Consider the following 16,997-nt stretch of genomic DNA (forward strand, 5'->3'; position numbering starts at 1 on the left):
TGTCCAACAACTTTGTCATTCCTAAGAGGTTCTTGGCCTGTTGCTTGCAGAGAGCTTCCACAAGGAGTTCGCCAGACCGCAGTTTTTTTTAACACTCTTTGGAGTAACGCATGTTGACAGGATTATTTTCCTATAAGAAATGGTGGAACAGGTGACATTGGTTTATCCTTTTTCCAACGATCGTATGACGATGAACTGGTTGAAACTACGGCCATATTCTGAGTCCGATGATGAAGGACAAGGTCTTTTTTTGTGCCCATAGTCAGGTGTTTAGATTTTCATTACTCGTGCTCCTCGGAGCCCAACAAGGGGACACTACTTACTGTACGGATCTTCGGTACAAGCGTGCCAAGGATACACAGGTAGTATACTCGAAAGAACAGAACTCTCTCGATTTACCCTTAAGTCACCACCTTCTGGGATACCACTGTAAAATAAAAACTACAAAAATAGATGGGAATACGGTTGAGTGAAATAAAAGGAAAAAACTTAACATGTGGTACATAGAGTTCACCCAGAGATTGGCATGACCAGCCGATTGGTCATTGAGGGCCGGAATGATCACCCGTCTTACTGAGATAAAGACCAAAGTGATGCATTGAGGAAAGGCCATGCGAGATTGCTTGAGAATAAAGCGCAAACCACATATCCGCCCCTCAACCACCAGGATCATTTCTCCTAGTACTAACGGGACGCCACCTTTTGCCCCTTCTAGTGGAGTTCTACCACATGCAGTAGGACACTGCGGATATTATACATGGACTTAGTTGGATTGAATTGGTATGTATAAATAATATATAAATTGGCTTTCCACTCTCTAGATTTAGATCTAATAAAAGTAATTTAAACCCCAATATAAGCTTTTTTTCTACAAATATGATCATTAGGATTGAAACATAAAGATACAAATGAATTCATTTCTAATCTGACTTGCGGTAAAATAAAACCTGTACAGCGGAAATAAGAGAGATGGAGAAACAGATTTTTTACTTAGTTTATCCTACAGGGAATGATGAATATAAAAACCACACAATAAATGGGAAACAATTATACTTTCCAAGGAGTAAGGCCTGCATATCAGTTCATATAAACTATGACTTAGATATATTTCTATATGATTTGCATCATAGAAATGAGATAGAACGCATAGCAATATTGCATATTGGCACCATGTGTGTTGTTGTTGATAAAGATTTCATGTAGATCTCTACTTGTGTAGTTATATATCATGGACACAGTCGGTTACTAGTTTTATATTTGCACAATTACTATTTTGTGTAATTTATGTAACCTTTCATCATTGTCATGTAATAAATACTTGTTGCATTGTTTATTTTTGTCGAACTTATATATTACTTTTTAACTTTCACTCTACAGAATGTGATCCTCCCAAATTCCGGTAAGCAAATATGTAAGATTATCAGTAATATGTAGAAAGTGTGTAGTTACTATGCGTGTTTGTGTTATCAGATTGTCATTTTGGCGAGACGTTCTTTTTTGAACTCCCAAGCCAAAATCTTAATATTAAACTTCAAATATACCACTCGCCAATATACCTTCCCCTTTAAATAAACCAGTAATTTTAAAGACATTATTAAAAGAATAAATGTAATTTTGTAGGGGTTAGCTCCCTTCCAAAACAATATCGGGAGCCGTAATTTCACAAGGTTACCACATAAAAACGTATATATAATTGTTTTTTCGTCTTCAAAATGCCGTTAGGGTATATCATAGAGTGTTTGGGGGATAATTTTGGGTGTTTTTAGGTAAATCGTTCTGCCTGTTTCAACGGGGTGCGAGTGCAGCCTAATATTAAGCCCGATCTGACGATGTAAACAAATTTCGCTGTGAAAAATTAATATACTGAGAGAGACGATAACGTACCGTGAATATAACATGTTCCCTAGTAGTGACACAGTGACATTCAATGCTAACAATTCTCAAAGTACTTGCAATATGTGTGTTTTTACCGGTTGATGGCCCTATTGACCTTTCACGTGTTGAAGGGCCGTTAAGAATGTCATAATAATAATAATAACAACTTGCACTACTGACATATAACTTGCAAGGACCGGAACCGGAAATTGTAGCTCTTCACGTACTTGCGAAGTACACACTACAGCGACATACACATGGCAACAAACATCCACGTACACGTCGCTGTAAGTACGATACACATGTCCCTGCTGTGGTGAATACTTGTTGCTGTTAATATGTCTTTCTACAGTTTATCCATAAAATTCATATATTTAATGACAGCGTTCCTTTACTGTACCTGTCATCCAAGTCCCCGATGCTTACTAATATCTTTTGACGGATTCCGTTGGGACTACCTGAACAACAATACCTTAACGCCAAACTTTAACAAAATAATAAAGAATGGTGTAATTGCTACTCGTGGAGTAGTTAACGCTTTCATCACAAAGACATTTCCCAACCATTACAGCATTGTGACTGGCTTGTATGAGGAAAGTCATGGTATCGTAGGAAACACTATGTACGATCCTGTCTTCAATGAGGTGTTTCATATCAGTAACAAAGAACAAGTCACTGATTCCAAGTGGTTTGACAACGGAGGAGAGCCTGTGTGGGTGACAAATCAATTACAGGGATGTACGCATCGCAGTGGTGTGTTATTTTGGCCAGGAGACGGGGCGGCAGTAAAGGGAGTTCTGCCCTACAAGCATGAACTATTCAACCCGGACGTGAAAAACGAAAGCAGGATTGACAAAATTATCGACTGGTTCAATGACGAATATCCTATTAATCTTGGTCTGCTATACTTTGAACAGCCTGATGCACTTGGTCATGAAGTTGGACCAGATTCTTTGGAAATGAAAAAAATGATTGAAGCCTTAGATGGAGTTGTTGGATACCTTTTAGAAAAAATTGAAGAGAACGACTTGGGTGATTTAAATGTGATTATTACAAGTGACCATGGAATGTCTTCAACACCAGAAACAAAGATCATTGACTTAGATGAATATATCAGTCCAACATCATATCAGATATTTTCTTCAGATCCGATCGGAAGTGTACTTCCAAATGAAGGTAGATTTTGTGATTTTATTTATATAAATCAACAACTGAAATGAAGCACAGAAAATTCTGCTATCAAATTTATTTTTCTTCAATAATATTCAGTTGTCCTTGACATCTGGCAATTACCATTAGTCATATCCCATATCTGGAAGATCAAGACATGTGAAATAGATATATCAGTTTAAACTCAAGAGTTAAAACTCAGTTTTTAGAGAAGGAAGGTTATGTATTCAGATATACTCTAAAGCTCAAGAGACCACTGATTGTCTTATTCTAATTGTATGGCAGTGAGCCATTTGCATTATTTTTTTCTATCCGTGCTATGACAGATATACAGGGGTACAATGTAACTGAGGCTATAAGGACACAGGAGCACAGTATAACATGATTAAAATATTAATAATTTGAAATGCTTAATTCATTCTCACTTAATTAGTAGTGTATAAGCCAATCTAAAATTTTGATATGAAAAGTTCTCATGTTTTTTTAGGGATGGAAGAGGAGATTGTTAAGAACCTGTCTACAGTGCCACATCTACATGTATACAGAAAAGGGGTGGATATACCAGAGAGATTTCACTATGAACACAACAGACGGATACAGCCTTTACTATTGGTGACGGAAGAAGGATATTCATTGCGTCATAATAATTCATATGTTCCAAGTTAGTCATATATCATCGATAGTTATTCTCTTACATATAGCTGTTCTTGTTGTTTTAAGTCGTATACTTGAAATAAATCTTAGGTTGTAAGTAACCAGTAAGCTTACACATATCAAGTTTATGGAAAACAGCAACAAAACAACCACTTGTAGTAAATTATATCACCTTAATGTTGACACTAGACATCCTCTTTTATCAAGTTATGCCCCCTTTATGTTGACACTATACAGCCTCTAATACCAAATTATGCACCTTTAATGTAGACATTATACAGCCTTTTATACCAAATAATGTCCCCTTAATGTTGACACTCTTATACCAAATTATGCATGGTACAAGCTCTTATAGAAAATTATGTCCCTTTAATGTTGACACTAAACAGACTCTTATACCAAATTATTTACCGTAATGCAGACTCGATACTGCCTCTAATACCAAAGTATGTACCCTTAATGTTAATATGGTACAAGCTCTTGTATGAAAGTATGTCCCTTTAATGTAGACACTATACCACCTCTTACACCAAATTATGTCCCATTAATGTTATTTTATCTTTTATGAGATAATCTAAGTTGGCATCAACATATGTGAATGTATTTAATTTATAGACCACCTGGAGTCAGGGCTACTTGCCATAGCCCTCTTGAAACTACTCACCTGCATTAGATTCCTTGATGACATTGAGATTTAGTAGACATCTTGTTGAATCTCTTGAGGAACTCATTTGTTCCACAAGACTATCATGTTTCCTGCTGACATCTGACTCTTTCTATAACACATTCCACACTCACTAATGGAGAAATAAACACAAATTTATACAGTAAACCCACAGCCCTTACCACTTTCAAAATTACAGTTTTATGCAGTTCTACTCTCCTACTGCTTTTGTACCTATTTAAGATTGCAGCTGATTTTGAACTTAACCTCAGAAACAGAAAACAAAGTTTTCTTTTTTTCCCCTTTTTTATTCTACCTATGCATATATTAATTTAAATCTTGACGGTAAAACTTCTGAATTATCATCTTTATGTGACATTTCTCATAATCATGTATAAAAGCAGTACTGATGGTATGTGTTGATTTTACAGGAGGTAACCATGGTTATGACAACAGATTACCTGACATGCACCCATTTTTTGTGGCAATGGGCCCTGCATTTAAAGCTGGAACAAAGATAGAGACTCTCCATAATGTGGACATTTACCCCTTGATGTGTCATATCATGGGACTGAAACCAGCTCCAAACAATGGATCCGTGGAAAACTTCAGGTCCATCTTGAAGGGTGAAGACAGTGATAATGTATTTCTTGTTTGTAAGTACCAACTGTATAAGGTTTAATAGACTATAAAAAATGTGTGTAGATTAAATTTTGTTTTAATGCAGCCTTATAAAAATTGTAAAAAAAAAAAGACAGTTAAAAGATCAAACCTTTGAAATTTACTGTAGGTAATTCCACACAGGTACACACTTTCTTGATCAGATCCAGGATTTGGAGTATCTCTGTTATCTCCGACCATTTCTTTATCAAGATAAGAAGTGGAAGTATATTTGTAATCCCCCACTATACCAACCTGATCAGGATAAGGGATGGCAATATATCTGTGATTCCCCACTACACCAACCTGATCAGGATAAGGGATGGCAATATATCTGTGTTCTCCCACTATACCAACCTGATCAGGATAAGGGATGGCAATATATCTGTGTTCTCCCACTACACCAACCTGATCAGGATAAGGGATGGCAATATATCTGTGTTCTCCCACTACACCAACCTAATCAGGATAAAGGATGGCAATATATCTGTGTTCTCCCACTACACCAACCTGATCAGGATAAGGGATGGCAATATATCTGTGATTCCCCACTACACCAACCTGATCAGGATAAGGGATGGCAATATATCTGTGTTCTCCCACTATACCAACCTGATCAGGATAAGGGATGGCAATATATCTGTGATACCCCTCTACACCAACCTGATCAGGATAAAGGATGGCAATATATCTGTGTTCTCCCACTACACCAACCTGATCAGGATAAAGGATGGCAATATATCTGTGTTCTCCCACTATACCAACCTGATCAGGATAAGGGATGGCAATATATCTGTGATTCCCCACTACACCAACCTGATCAGGATGAGGGATGGCAATATATCTGTGATTCCCCACTACACCAACCTGATCAGGATAAGGGATGGCAATATATCTGTGATTCCCCACTACACCAACCTGATCAGGATAAAGGATGGCAATATATCTGTGTTCTCCCACTACACCAACCTGATCAGGATAAGGGATGGCAATATATCTGTGATTCCCCACTACACCAACCTGATCAGGATAAGGGATGGCAATATATCTGTGATACCCCACTACACCAACCTGATCAGGATAAGGGATGGCAATATATCTGTGATACCCCACTACACCAACCTGATCAGGATAAGGGAAGGGAGTATCATTGTGATCCCTGGATAAGGGGTCGGAGTGGATCTGTAATACCACACTATATCACTTCCTGATTAGGATAAGGAACAGGGGTATCATTGTGATCCCTGAATAAAGGATGAGGGAGTAAAAATCTGTGATCCTCCATTATGCCACTTCCTGATCAGGATAAGGGGAGTGAGTATCTTTGTGATCCCCCACATTTCCTGATCAAGAAAAGGGCTTTGGAGTATCTTTGCACACCACGAAGTTCGGTGAAAAATCCTTACTCCTAATGCCTGAAGCCCTGTATAAATGAAAGTATGGATTGTGACCTGTGTCGGAAGTTTCAGTTGCTTTAGACAGTTTGATGTTGATTTATCTACCTTTTTTGTCGCAGATAATTTGATTATTGTAGCCAATCATTTACTAATACATCTTATCAATTCCATTTGTAGATATTGTGATTCTACTTTTTATTGCCTTGGTCGGAGGAATATTCAGCATTGCTGCATGTCGCCAGCAGATCTTCCATCGTCGAAACAGAAAAATACAGTTGAGATCACTAACAGTTTTGCCTAATTCATTTAAGAGCCTTTCTACTACAATGAATGGGGGACATGTACCTCTACTGGTCAACTCTGATACAGAGGATGAGTTTTAAGTGGTTTTACATCTTTTGACATGTTATTTATCTCGTACATGCTTATAAATAAAACATTGATATATATGAACGTATTGCAGCACTGTATAAATGTTTTATAAAGTACAATGTAACAGAAATCTTTACCCAAATCGGAAAATTTCACTTGTTTCAGTAAATCTCACCTGTATTAGGAAATTTTACCTGTATCAGTAGAATTTACCAACATCAGACAACTTTATCTCTAGCAGTAAACATTACCATGTATCTATATCTTAAAAATTGTGTACTTTACATGTATCTGTAAAAATTATGTGTATAAATAAGTTTTACAAGTGTCGATAAGCTTTACAAGTTGATTAATTATCACTTATATCACTAAACTCTACCAAACATCCAGAAGCTTTATTGTGTAAGTAACATTTACCAGGTATCAGTAATGTTTATCTGTATCAGTAAATTGGAAATCATTCCATGATAGTCTAACTGTTAGTATGACTAACAGAATACATTCCATTTTGTCAGAATTTCTATTTTAGATTTCTTATTTTGTCTTTGACCTCATTTTAGTGACATTGAGGCTTGATGTGTCTCTATGTAACTATAAAGCAAAAAATGTTACATTCCATTGCTAAAGCTGAATTGATGATTTACTGGTATTCGTGTGATAGGGATCATTCCATTGTTTATAAAGAATGGACCAAACCATAGCTATGCTATTGTATAAAATATACATTTACTGATATATTTCTTATCTGTAAAAATCGATCAAATTTTGAACCTCTTGTTGAGTTTTAGTGTATAATATGATAGTATAATATCTTAATAGGATAAATCATGAGTGCAGGCATAAAATGCCACCATTCATAAATTATCCTATTTACCTAGGTATCAAATGCTGTACCTGTTGGAATCTTGTGGATAGTTGTTTTCCAGATTGTTCATAGATTGTCAATGATTTGTAACTCCAGTAGTGTACAAACTTATCTGGAGGGTTGATTATGTCCTTTTGTTTCTGGCACATTTTAATAGTACCTGTAGTACTAGGGGATTAGACAATGTATTTGAGATCTTGTACATCGTGGTTTTATGTTTTATGATTTCAGAGGGATATTAGTTTTGATGTCTGGGACATTGTAGATTTTCTGTATTTCTCCTGCAATAAGCCCAGGAGGCTAATACCAATTTAGGGGCTGGGCTTATTATTAGACAATGTATTGTCAATTACAACTTAAAATATATGTAAGTGATTCAAGGGAAATTGCAATAAATGTAAGGGAGCATATTACCCAGGATGGGCTTAATGGCAGTACATTTAGTTCAACTCAGTAATTACATGTTATTTTTAATTAGCTGTGTTTGTATTGTATATGTTTTGATAGTTGATCTCAGTTTTATGGTCAAATTTTAAAAAATATCATCATGTTGATATGGAAGTTATAGATTGTAAGGGATACAAATACATGCATAATATTGCATAGTATTTTCTAATTTATTGGTTGTAAGGATGCTGACAAAACATCCAACTTTAAAAACAGTCTTATTGGTTAAAATATCCGTGGGAACAGTCAGGTGAGGTATAATATCTCTGGGTAGGGGGAACATTCAGGTGAGGTATAATATCTCTGGGTAGGGGGAAAAGTCAGGTGAGGTATAATATCTCTGGGTAGGGGGGGAACAGTCAGGTGAGGTGTAACATCTCTGGGTAGGGGGGAACAGTCAGGTGAAGTGTAATACCTCTGGTTAGGGGGGAACAGTCAGGTGAGGTGTAAAATCTCTGGGTAGGGGGAACAGTCAGGTGAAGTGTAATTACCTCTGGGTAGGGGGAACAGTCAGGTGAAGTGTAATTACCTCTGGGTAGGGGGAACAGTCAGGTGAAGTGTAATACCTCTGGGTAGGGGGAACAGTCAGGTGAGGTGTAACATCTCTGGGTAGGGGGGAACGTGTAAAATCTCTGGGTAGGGGGGAACAGTCAGGTGAAGTGTAATACCTCTGGGTAGGGGGAACAGTCAGGTGAAGTGTAATACCTCTGGGTAATTAGGGGGAACAGTCAGGTGAAGTGTAATTACATCTCTGGGTAGGGGGAACAGTCAGGTGAAGTGTAATACCTCTGGGTAGGGGGAACAGTCAGGTGAGGTGTAACATCTCTGGGTAGGGGGGGAACAGTCAGGTGAAGTGTAATACCTCTGGTTAGGGGGGAACAGTCAGGTGAGGTGTAAAATCTCTGGGTAGGGGGGAACAGTCAGGTGAAGTGTAATACCTCTGGTTAGGGGGGAACAGTCAGGTGAAGTGTAATTACCTCTGGGTAGGGGGAACAGTCAGGTGAAGTGTAATACCTCTGGGTAGGGGGAACAGTCAGGTGAAGTGTAATTACCTCTGGGTAGGGGGAACAGTCAGGTGAAGTGTAATACCTCTGGTTAGGGGGGGAACAGTCAGGTGAGGTGTAACATCTCTGGGTAGGGGGGAACAGCCAGGTTAAGTGTAATGCCTCTGTGCAGATTTAACAGTCAGGTGAAAAGTAATTAATTTTGTAACTCAAAATTGAGGGAAATAGAAACAGCTAGCTAATGTTATCTGGTAACCTCAATACCTGGAAGATTTGGTTGAGAAGAGTAGATGGGTCAAGTTAAATTAGATAGATCTTAGGAAGGAAGTGAGTTGGATGAGCCTAAGATGTAGTGAACTTTTTTTTTGGGAGGGAGGGGAGGGGGGTGGGTGGTCATTCTGAAAATTATATCTGGTAAATATATATAAAATGTGACACTTATCCCAGGAATAAATTATCATGGCAATACATACATGCATGTAAGAAAATGTAAAAAGGGGAGAAACTATGCAAATAGCTTGTAGATCATTTTTAATAACTTGTAGATCATTGAAAATGTGAACACATGTATTTGTGTAAATGAGCATGGATTTAGAAAGTGAGTGTGAGTATGTGATTTTATCCATTCTTATTAAACATATAATTAACATTTATTATATTGGATAGTGTATTATGGTAATGCTGTATTGTGATGGATCACTTCATCCAGGCTTTTTGCGCAAAAAAGGTACTGGTTACCAAAATGTAAATATCATAGTTGTGTCTGTTAGTGGGTATTCAGCAATATTTGTTTTGGATCCTGTCATACAGGCACTGATTACTGACAGGATCGTGTCATACAGGCACTGTGATTACTGACAGGATCCTGTCATACAGGCACTGTGATATTACTGACAGGATCCTGTCATACAGGTGCTGTGGTTACTGACAGGATCCTGTCATACAGGTGCTGTGGTTACTGACAGGATCCTGTCATACAGACACTGTGATTACTGACTGGATCCTGTTATACAGGCACTGTAATTACTGACAGGATCCTGTCATACATGTACTGTGATTACTGACGGGATTCTATCATACAGGCACTGTGATTACTGACAGGATCCTGTCATAAAGGCACTGTGATTACTGACAGGATCGTGTCATACAGGTGCTGCGATTACTGACATGATCCTTTTATATAGGTGCTGTGAATATTGACAAAAAATTGGATGTGTAATAGCCTAGCATTATTAAAAGTTCTATATATTTGTGGTTGTTATATTGATAAGATCTTAAGGCTTGTAGGTGCTAGTGTTTATGGACCTGTAATGCTCATGGTTCGGTGTCATGTTCTATTTTTCACTTGACTAATATTCAACAATTAAATGGATATTGATACTCAATATTGTTGCTCAACCATTGTATTTATAAAAGCAAGCATAATGTTGTATAAGGCTGTATCAACTGATGTTCATTATTTTCAGCATTGTGTAGGAGAGTGGGATGCTAAATCATGCAAAAGGTTATCTGGGTTGTCTGGGTGATTTGTCCCTCCTCTGCAGAGTGAGTTCACTCACATTTCGGTTTGTCCTGTTAAGCGGGTTCCCTCTTGGGTAGCTTTCCTTTTAACTTAATTAAATACTTTTCCCCTTTTTGGGATCATTGTGGTACTGTTGTATTATACCAATGTATGTACATTTAACCCCATTTAGTGGGAAACTGATGCTGAGAATTAAAATTGTGTGCCGATATCAGTAAATCTGTTTAAAATGCATGACTGTGATTCACTACAAGCAGGCTTCAAATTTTACTAAAGACTTTAATTATTTCTGGATTAAAATGGTAGTAACATGGCTTGAAGCACGCATTGTTGAAGAGACACCAATTTTATCAAAGTAAATTACCAGTACCCTGGCTTACTCCCAATATTCTGAAGAAAAGAAATTAGAATGCATGAAAAAGGGCATTCAAATTATACAGGCATTTTATAGTTTTCAGTTATTGTCCTTGAACTTATAAATTTGAAGAAATTTTTTCTTCCTCGTGCGGACAGATGACTCCAAAGCTATCTATGTGTGTGGCTAAGTAGTAATGGTTTTCTAAGCTGAATTCTTATCTAAATTGAAATATTGAATATTATAATTAAAATCTGTTATAGTTATATACAGTAATACAATATCTTTGTTTTCATAAATGATAACAATGTAATAGTTTGCAGGAGTGGTGACATGTATTGTCTCAGAAATTCTCTGTATGCTTAATGTAAATAAATTTGTATCACGTTTTTTTTAATCAGGTTTTATTGGAATTTTTGTTCTGATTTTGCTTATTTTAGTTTGTTAAAAACTTCTTCCAACCATATATATTGTTGTCCATGTTAAATGTAATCCAACATACACAATATTTGTGTATATATATATCCAGCCCTATAAAGTCTTTCTAGCTAAGTCTTAATATATAATGTGTATAACTCTTCAACTCCCTTGATACATAGTGCCTGTGAGTTGGTGTCACTACATCCATCCTCCATGTGTAGCTTAGTCTCGCTTACAATAAATGCATTAATATCAATCAGATAAAAGTAATCGAGGTCATTTGTGTAAGAATTTCAAACAATTAATTTAAAAAAAAAAAAAAAATCTGATAATTGACTTTGATTTTGTAATTGAAATAAGTGATATTGTATCAAGGTCGTAAAGGTCAGATGTGAAAACTGATGTTTTCCTCGTTAATCTAACAAAGTCATTGCACATCTGTGTAAGAAATCTGCCAGCCATTATGTTTTGTAGATTTTCATTGGTGTTCTTGTCTTGGTGAGATAGAAATGAGTGATACAGGCCCCAGGGACCTCTACAGTGCAACTGGCAAAATGTTTGATCTTCATCAATTTGTAGTATAATTAAGTAATTTATTGAATATTAAACAGTAAACAAAATGTATAATGGCCTATATGTGTTATTTATTGCTTTGTGTAAAAATGTATAGCCATTGGCGTACTGGGTTAGTTTTCATGCCTTCTGTGACGGGGACAAGGGTACATTACTTGGTATTACCAGTCCAATCATAAAATACAATATCACAGGTTTTTTTTTCTTCATTGTCTAATCTTTGCTATTTTCGATGTCGATGAAAAAAGGTGATTTTGTTTTGACGAGATAAATGTGATATGTTCAACATTTCAGCAAAATTGATCAGTTAATTAAACCTTGGCAAAGTATATTTTACAGAATCCTAGTCATTGGACATTGGAGTAAATTATCATATCAGTGCTAAGTTATTACCCCTTTCAATCCTTCATAAAAAGTGAAAGTGAAATAAGAATTATTTTTGTAAAATACCAAAGGTACTGGCCAAGTTTATTAACAGCACTAAAGACAAAAGTAGATAAGAGTGTGCAGCTCTAATTGATATAATCTGAAAGTCAATTGAAAGTAAGTAACAAGTCTGACACAAATCCATTGAGAAAGTACCGGGGTAAATAGCATTGTGCAGGATAAGCTTTCATCTGTAGATGGAGGGACATTTACTCCAATACTTTTGTTTAGAGAGTTATTCAAAGAAGGAAAGTAACTTTTCTGAAAACAGTTTCATCAAAATCTCATTCAGGAAAACAAAACTTCATGTCATTTTGATTAAACCTACCAAAGTTGAAAAAGAATGATTGGAAACTGTGAGGAGATCTATGAACTATAGTAAACTTTACCCCTCCCCACGGGGAAATGTGAGACCATGGGGCCATGAAATTCACAATTTTGGTAAAGCACCTTAAGATGCTTCCATTCATGAAGAGTATTTGTTTCTTCCATATCTGGGTCTTGAGAAGAAGTTTTTGAAATCTGAGTCAATTTGACCCCTTTTTGGCCCCACTCCTTAGGCCCCTTGGGGTTAGGGAAGTATAATTCACAAATTCAAGGAAGGTTTCTGCAAAATTTCATTGATATTGGATCAAGGGTTTTTGAGAAGAAATTGAAAGTGTTAAATTGTTTACAAAAGATGATGGTATTAGAATAGGTCACAATGAGACTTTGTCTCAGGTGACCTAAAAAACTTTTGTGCGGACGCCGGCGGCGCCAACATAGTAATACCTATATGTCACCTTTGGCAGGCGACACAAAAATGCAGGTTACATAATTTTCTGTCAAATATGAATATAGCAACTAAGATAAAATATATTCCATTTTCACCTATACTGATAATCTCAACATAAAACAGCACACAAGTATGACATATGCACATTTATTCTTTGCTGAACAATATTCCACCAGACTACATGTGCTACAATAATTAGAGTGGTACATATACCACACTGGTCCACAATCTCAACAACAAATAAATATTTCAAAATTGTTCCCATGAAAATTTTTTCGTTTTTGTATAAATCAAATTTCGTCAATAAAAAGTGGACACTGCACAAACAGACATATACTGATATTATGGTGTTGTGACCTCGGCTTTTTTTATCTATATATTCCGTGACCTTGATCCCAAGGTGATGTGTTGAGTATGATACATACTGACAATTCAGTTTGGATTACATACAAAATATGCCACTAGTGTAAAACCAAAGTATTAAAATTAACAATTTTCTTTTAACAAATAAAAATTCTCTATATTAAGGTTGTTTTTTCTTTTTCTGGTACTTTTAAAATGACATCATTCCCCATGCTTGAAGTTCTACTAGCAGTATCAATAAAGCTACTGTTTGGGTGTTACATTGTAAGTTTTCTCCTGAAAAAAGTACAGGTTTTGGGGGCTACATAATCAACTTGGAACAACTAAATGCATGAAACACTAGAAATACTATTTGTTTGTATGGCTAACTGATAGGATGTGTACAAATACTGATGGTTACAAGCCAGTCTTCACTTTAGTTTGTGTATTTTTATCTTCATTACACTGTACATGATGTTAGTCATGGCACAGTCCTTGTATCTGTACTTATAAAAGCATGAATATTAATGACACCTTGATACATATTAAATATGCGAAGATATTCACCCAGGTTTTTTTTCCATCTTTACATAAAACTGAATTACTGTTTTAACTGTTGCTGAATTTGCCTTAATGACAAAATACATTGAAACATATATTCCTCAGCTTTAACAACGATCTTCAACTTAGTATTTAAATGCACTGTATTGGCTGAAGGGGAAAGTTTATAAACCCTTGCAAGTTCACACTACACATGATAGACAAAGTATCATTAAACATCTACATGTACTTATTTTATATGTAAAAAAATAGTATCAATATTTGAAAACAGCAAATTATTTTAACTGGATGCCTTAGGATCCAAAGTAAATCACATAATAGTGTTAAATTGTCAGTATACATTAACTAGTTCATATATATGCATCGATATGTAAAATTCCTGTAGTCATAACCAGGTCTATAACTTGGTGGATGCCTACTAATTGTTAAGTAGGTATTTCCTTCACTGATTCAATTAATTACTGACAAAACTTGCTCTCTCTCACTATAGCAATCATTACAAGTCATTGTTTCAAGATTTCCACACTCAGCACTGCCAGGTATGAAGCATAATCATATGACCATGAATGGCTAGGACAGTGATCATTGTCGTACTGGCAGCAATTACAAAAGACATGCTTTACCTCTGGTTGTATATTACATACGTCGCTTTGAATAACTTTTTCCATTACTTATCTCAAGAAACAGAAAAATGGTTAGACCTGAAACACTGATAAATGCATCAAGTAATACACAAATTAGATTAAAAAATTTGGTACTTTTAAAAAGATCACACAAACCTTGTTTTCATAATGATATATTGTATATATGTGCTGTAGATAATTTCACAACCATAAAAAATGTACATGAAAGCCAACAATACAGTGAGGTGAGTTGATCAGACAATCACACAAACACATCAAATGTATCAAACAATTTCTCAAATTCGCTTGTACAAGAAAAATCTAAACAGAATTAAATAGTTGTATTTCTTCACAAGACATTTAAATTACTTCCCTTGTTATCCAATAAGGCCAGCCATGAGAGTGTTCCTTTCAACTGAAACTCCTCGGATCTGATGATCCTGAAGGCAGGAATAAATATATACATCTATTGTATAAAATATACTGATCTTATAATGTATACACTTTTCTAAGAATATCATAATATTAGGACAGAATTTCTTTGGAGGCACTTTTCAAAGCAAGTCTTGCTGGACGGTGAAAAATAACATGCATATTTCATTTATGTCTATTTAAAAAAGAAAGAGAAATTCTTAATAAGTGTAATGACATTTCTTCTTCTTCAAAAAATTTTTTTTGTGCAATGTGCAGCTGAGAACATGACATGTTATACACTGATGGAATCTGCTATGTACCCAGTAATCTTTTTTATCATAACCTACTTTGATTTCTGAGATCTTAAGGTGCCAACAATAAATACTGAAAAATTAGCTTATCTCTCCAAAGAAGAAATTGGAGTTATGTCTGAAGATTTAACTAATAAGGGTTTGTCTTCAGGTCTCACATGTAAATTTGGTAAATAGCTTTGGTTTTATATATACTTGGCACATAGGTTACTTCAAAAGACTCAGCCAGTAGGTTATCTCAAAATACTTGACCAGTAGGTTATCTCAAAATACTTGGCCAATAGATTTCATCTGAAGACTTGGTCAATAGGTTACCTCAAAATACTTGGTCAATAGGTTACCTCAAAAGACATGGCCAATAGGTTACCTCAAAAGTCTTGGCCATGAGGTTATCTCAAAAGTCTTGGTCAATAGGTTACCTCAAAAGTCTTGGCCAGTGGGTTACCTCAAAAGTCTTGGCCAGGAGGTTATCTCAAAATACTTGGCCAATAGTTTTCATCTGAAGACTTGGTCAATAGGTTACCTCAAAATACTTGGTCAATAGGTTACCTCAAAAGACATGGCCAATAGGTTACCTCAAAAGTCTTGGCCAGGAGGTTATCTCAAAAGTCTTGGTCAATAGGTTACCTCAAAAGACATGGCCAATAGGTTACCTCAAAAGTCTTGGCCAGGAGGTTATCTCAAAATACTTGGTCAATAGGTTACCTCAAAATACTTGGTCAATAGGTTACCTCAAAAGACATGGCCAATAGGTTACCTCAAAAGACATGGCCGGGAGGTTATCTCAAAAGTCTTGGCCAGTGGGTTACCTCAAAAGTCTTGGCCAGGAGGTTATCTCAAAATACTTGGCCAATAGTTTTCATCTGAAGACTTGGTCAATAGGTTACCTCAAAATACTTGGTCAATAGGTTACCTCAAAAGACATGGCCAATAGGTTATCTCAAAAGTCTTGGCCAGAAGGTTATCTCAAAAGTCTTGGTCAATAGTTTTCATCTGAAGACTTGGTCAGCAACTAGGGTTTAATCCATATACTTGGCCGATAGGTGATGTCTAAAGTCAGTCGTTCTATTAGATAAGGGGCCAGTATTAATAACAGATGAGGTGCTAGTCCTAACAGATAAAGGGACAGTGCTTCTAACAGATAAGGGGCCATCCTTCTACTAGATTAGGGGACAGTCATTCACACAGATAAAGGGCTAGTACTCCTACCAGATAAGGGGCCGTCCATCTACTAGATCAGGGGACAGTCATTCACACAGATAAAGGGCTAGTACTCCTACCAGATAAGGGGCCGTCCATCTACTAGATCAGGGGACAGTCATTCACACAGATAAAGGGCTAGTACTTCTACCAGATAAGGGGCCGTCCATCTACTAGATCAGGGGACAGTCATTCACACAGATAAAGGGCTAGTACTTCTACCAGATAAGGGGCTGGACCTTCTTCTAGATAAGGGTACAGTCATTCTTACAGATAAAATGCCAGTCCTTCTAACAGGTACGGGGTCAGTCATTCTTACAGATAAAGGGCCAGTAGTACTAACAGATAAAAGGCCAGTCCTTCTAAC

At 36.3% G+C, this 16,997-nt stretch overlaps 1 protein-coding gene across 1 annotated transcript; it reads left to right on the forward strand.

Moving 5' to 3' along the window:
• The first annotated feature begins 2,213 nt into the window (after positions 1–2,213).
• On the forward strand, positions 2,214–6,932 carry LOC132557338 (bis(5'-adenosyl)-triphosphatase enpp4-like). The gene is made up of 4 exons (XM_060221824.1): positions 2,214–3,051; positions 3,533–3,706; positions 4,795–5,019; positions 6,598–6,932. The coding sequence occupies exons 1-4, from the start codon at positions 2,214–2,216 to the stop codon at positions 6,801–6,803; spliced, it is 1,443 nt and encodes a 480-aa protein (XP_060077807.1). The 3' UTR covers positions 6,804–6,932.
• Positions 6,933–16,997: the final 10,065 nt, after the last annotated feature.

This window comes from Ylistrum balloti, unplaced genomic scaffold (genome assembly GCF_031769215.1).
Source record: "Ylistrum balloti isolate Yb309-2 unplaced genomic scaffold, AGI_CSIRO_Ybal_v1 Utg370660, whole genome shotgun sequence".
In the NCBI taxonomy this organism is placed as follows: domain Eukaryota; kingdom Metazoa; phylum Mollusca; class Bivalvia; order Pectinida; family Pectinidae; genus Ylistrum; species Ylistrum balloti.

Bases quoted from the DNA above. Each gene is read 5' to 3' on its own strand.
- LOC132557338 (XM_060221824.1), top strand. From the start codon at position 2,214: ATGTCTTTCTACAGTTTATCCATAAAATTCATATATTTAATGACAGCG. The intron at 3,707-4,794 runs GTTAGTCATATA...TTGATTTTACAG, and splicing joins TAATAATTCATATGTTCCAA to GAGGTAACCATGGTTATGAC. The intron at 5,020-6,597 runs GTAAGTACCAAC...TTCCATTTGTAG, and splicing joins TGATAATGTATTTCTTGTTT to ATATTGTGATTCTACTTTTT.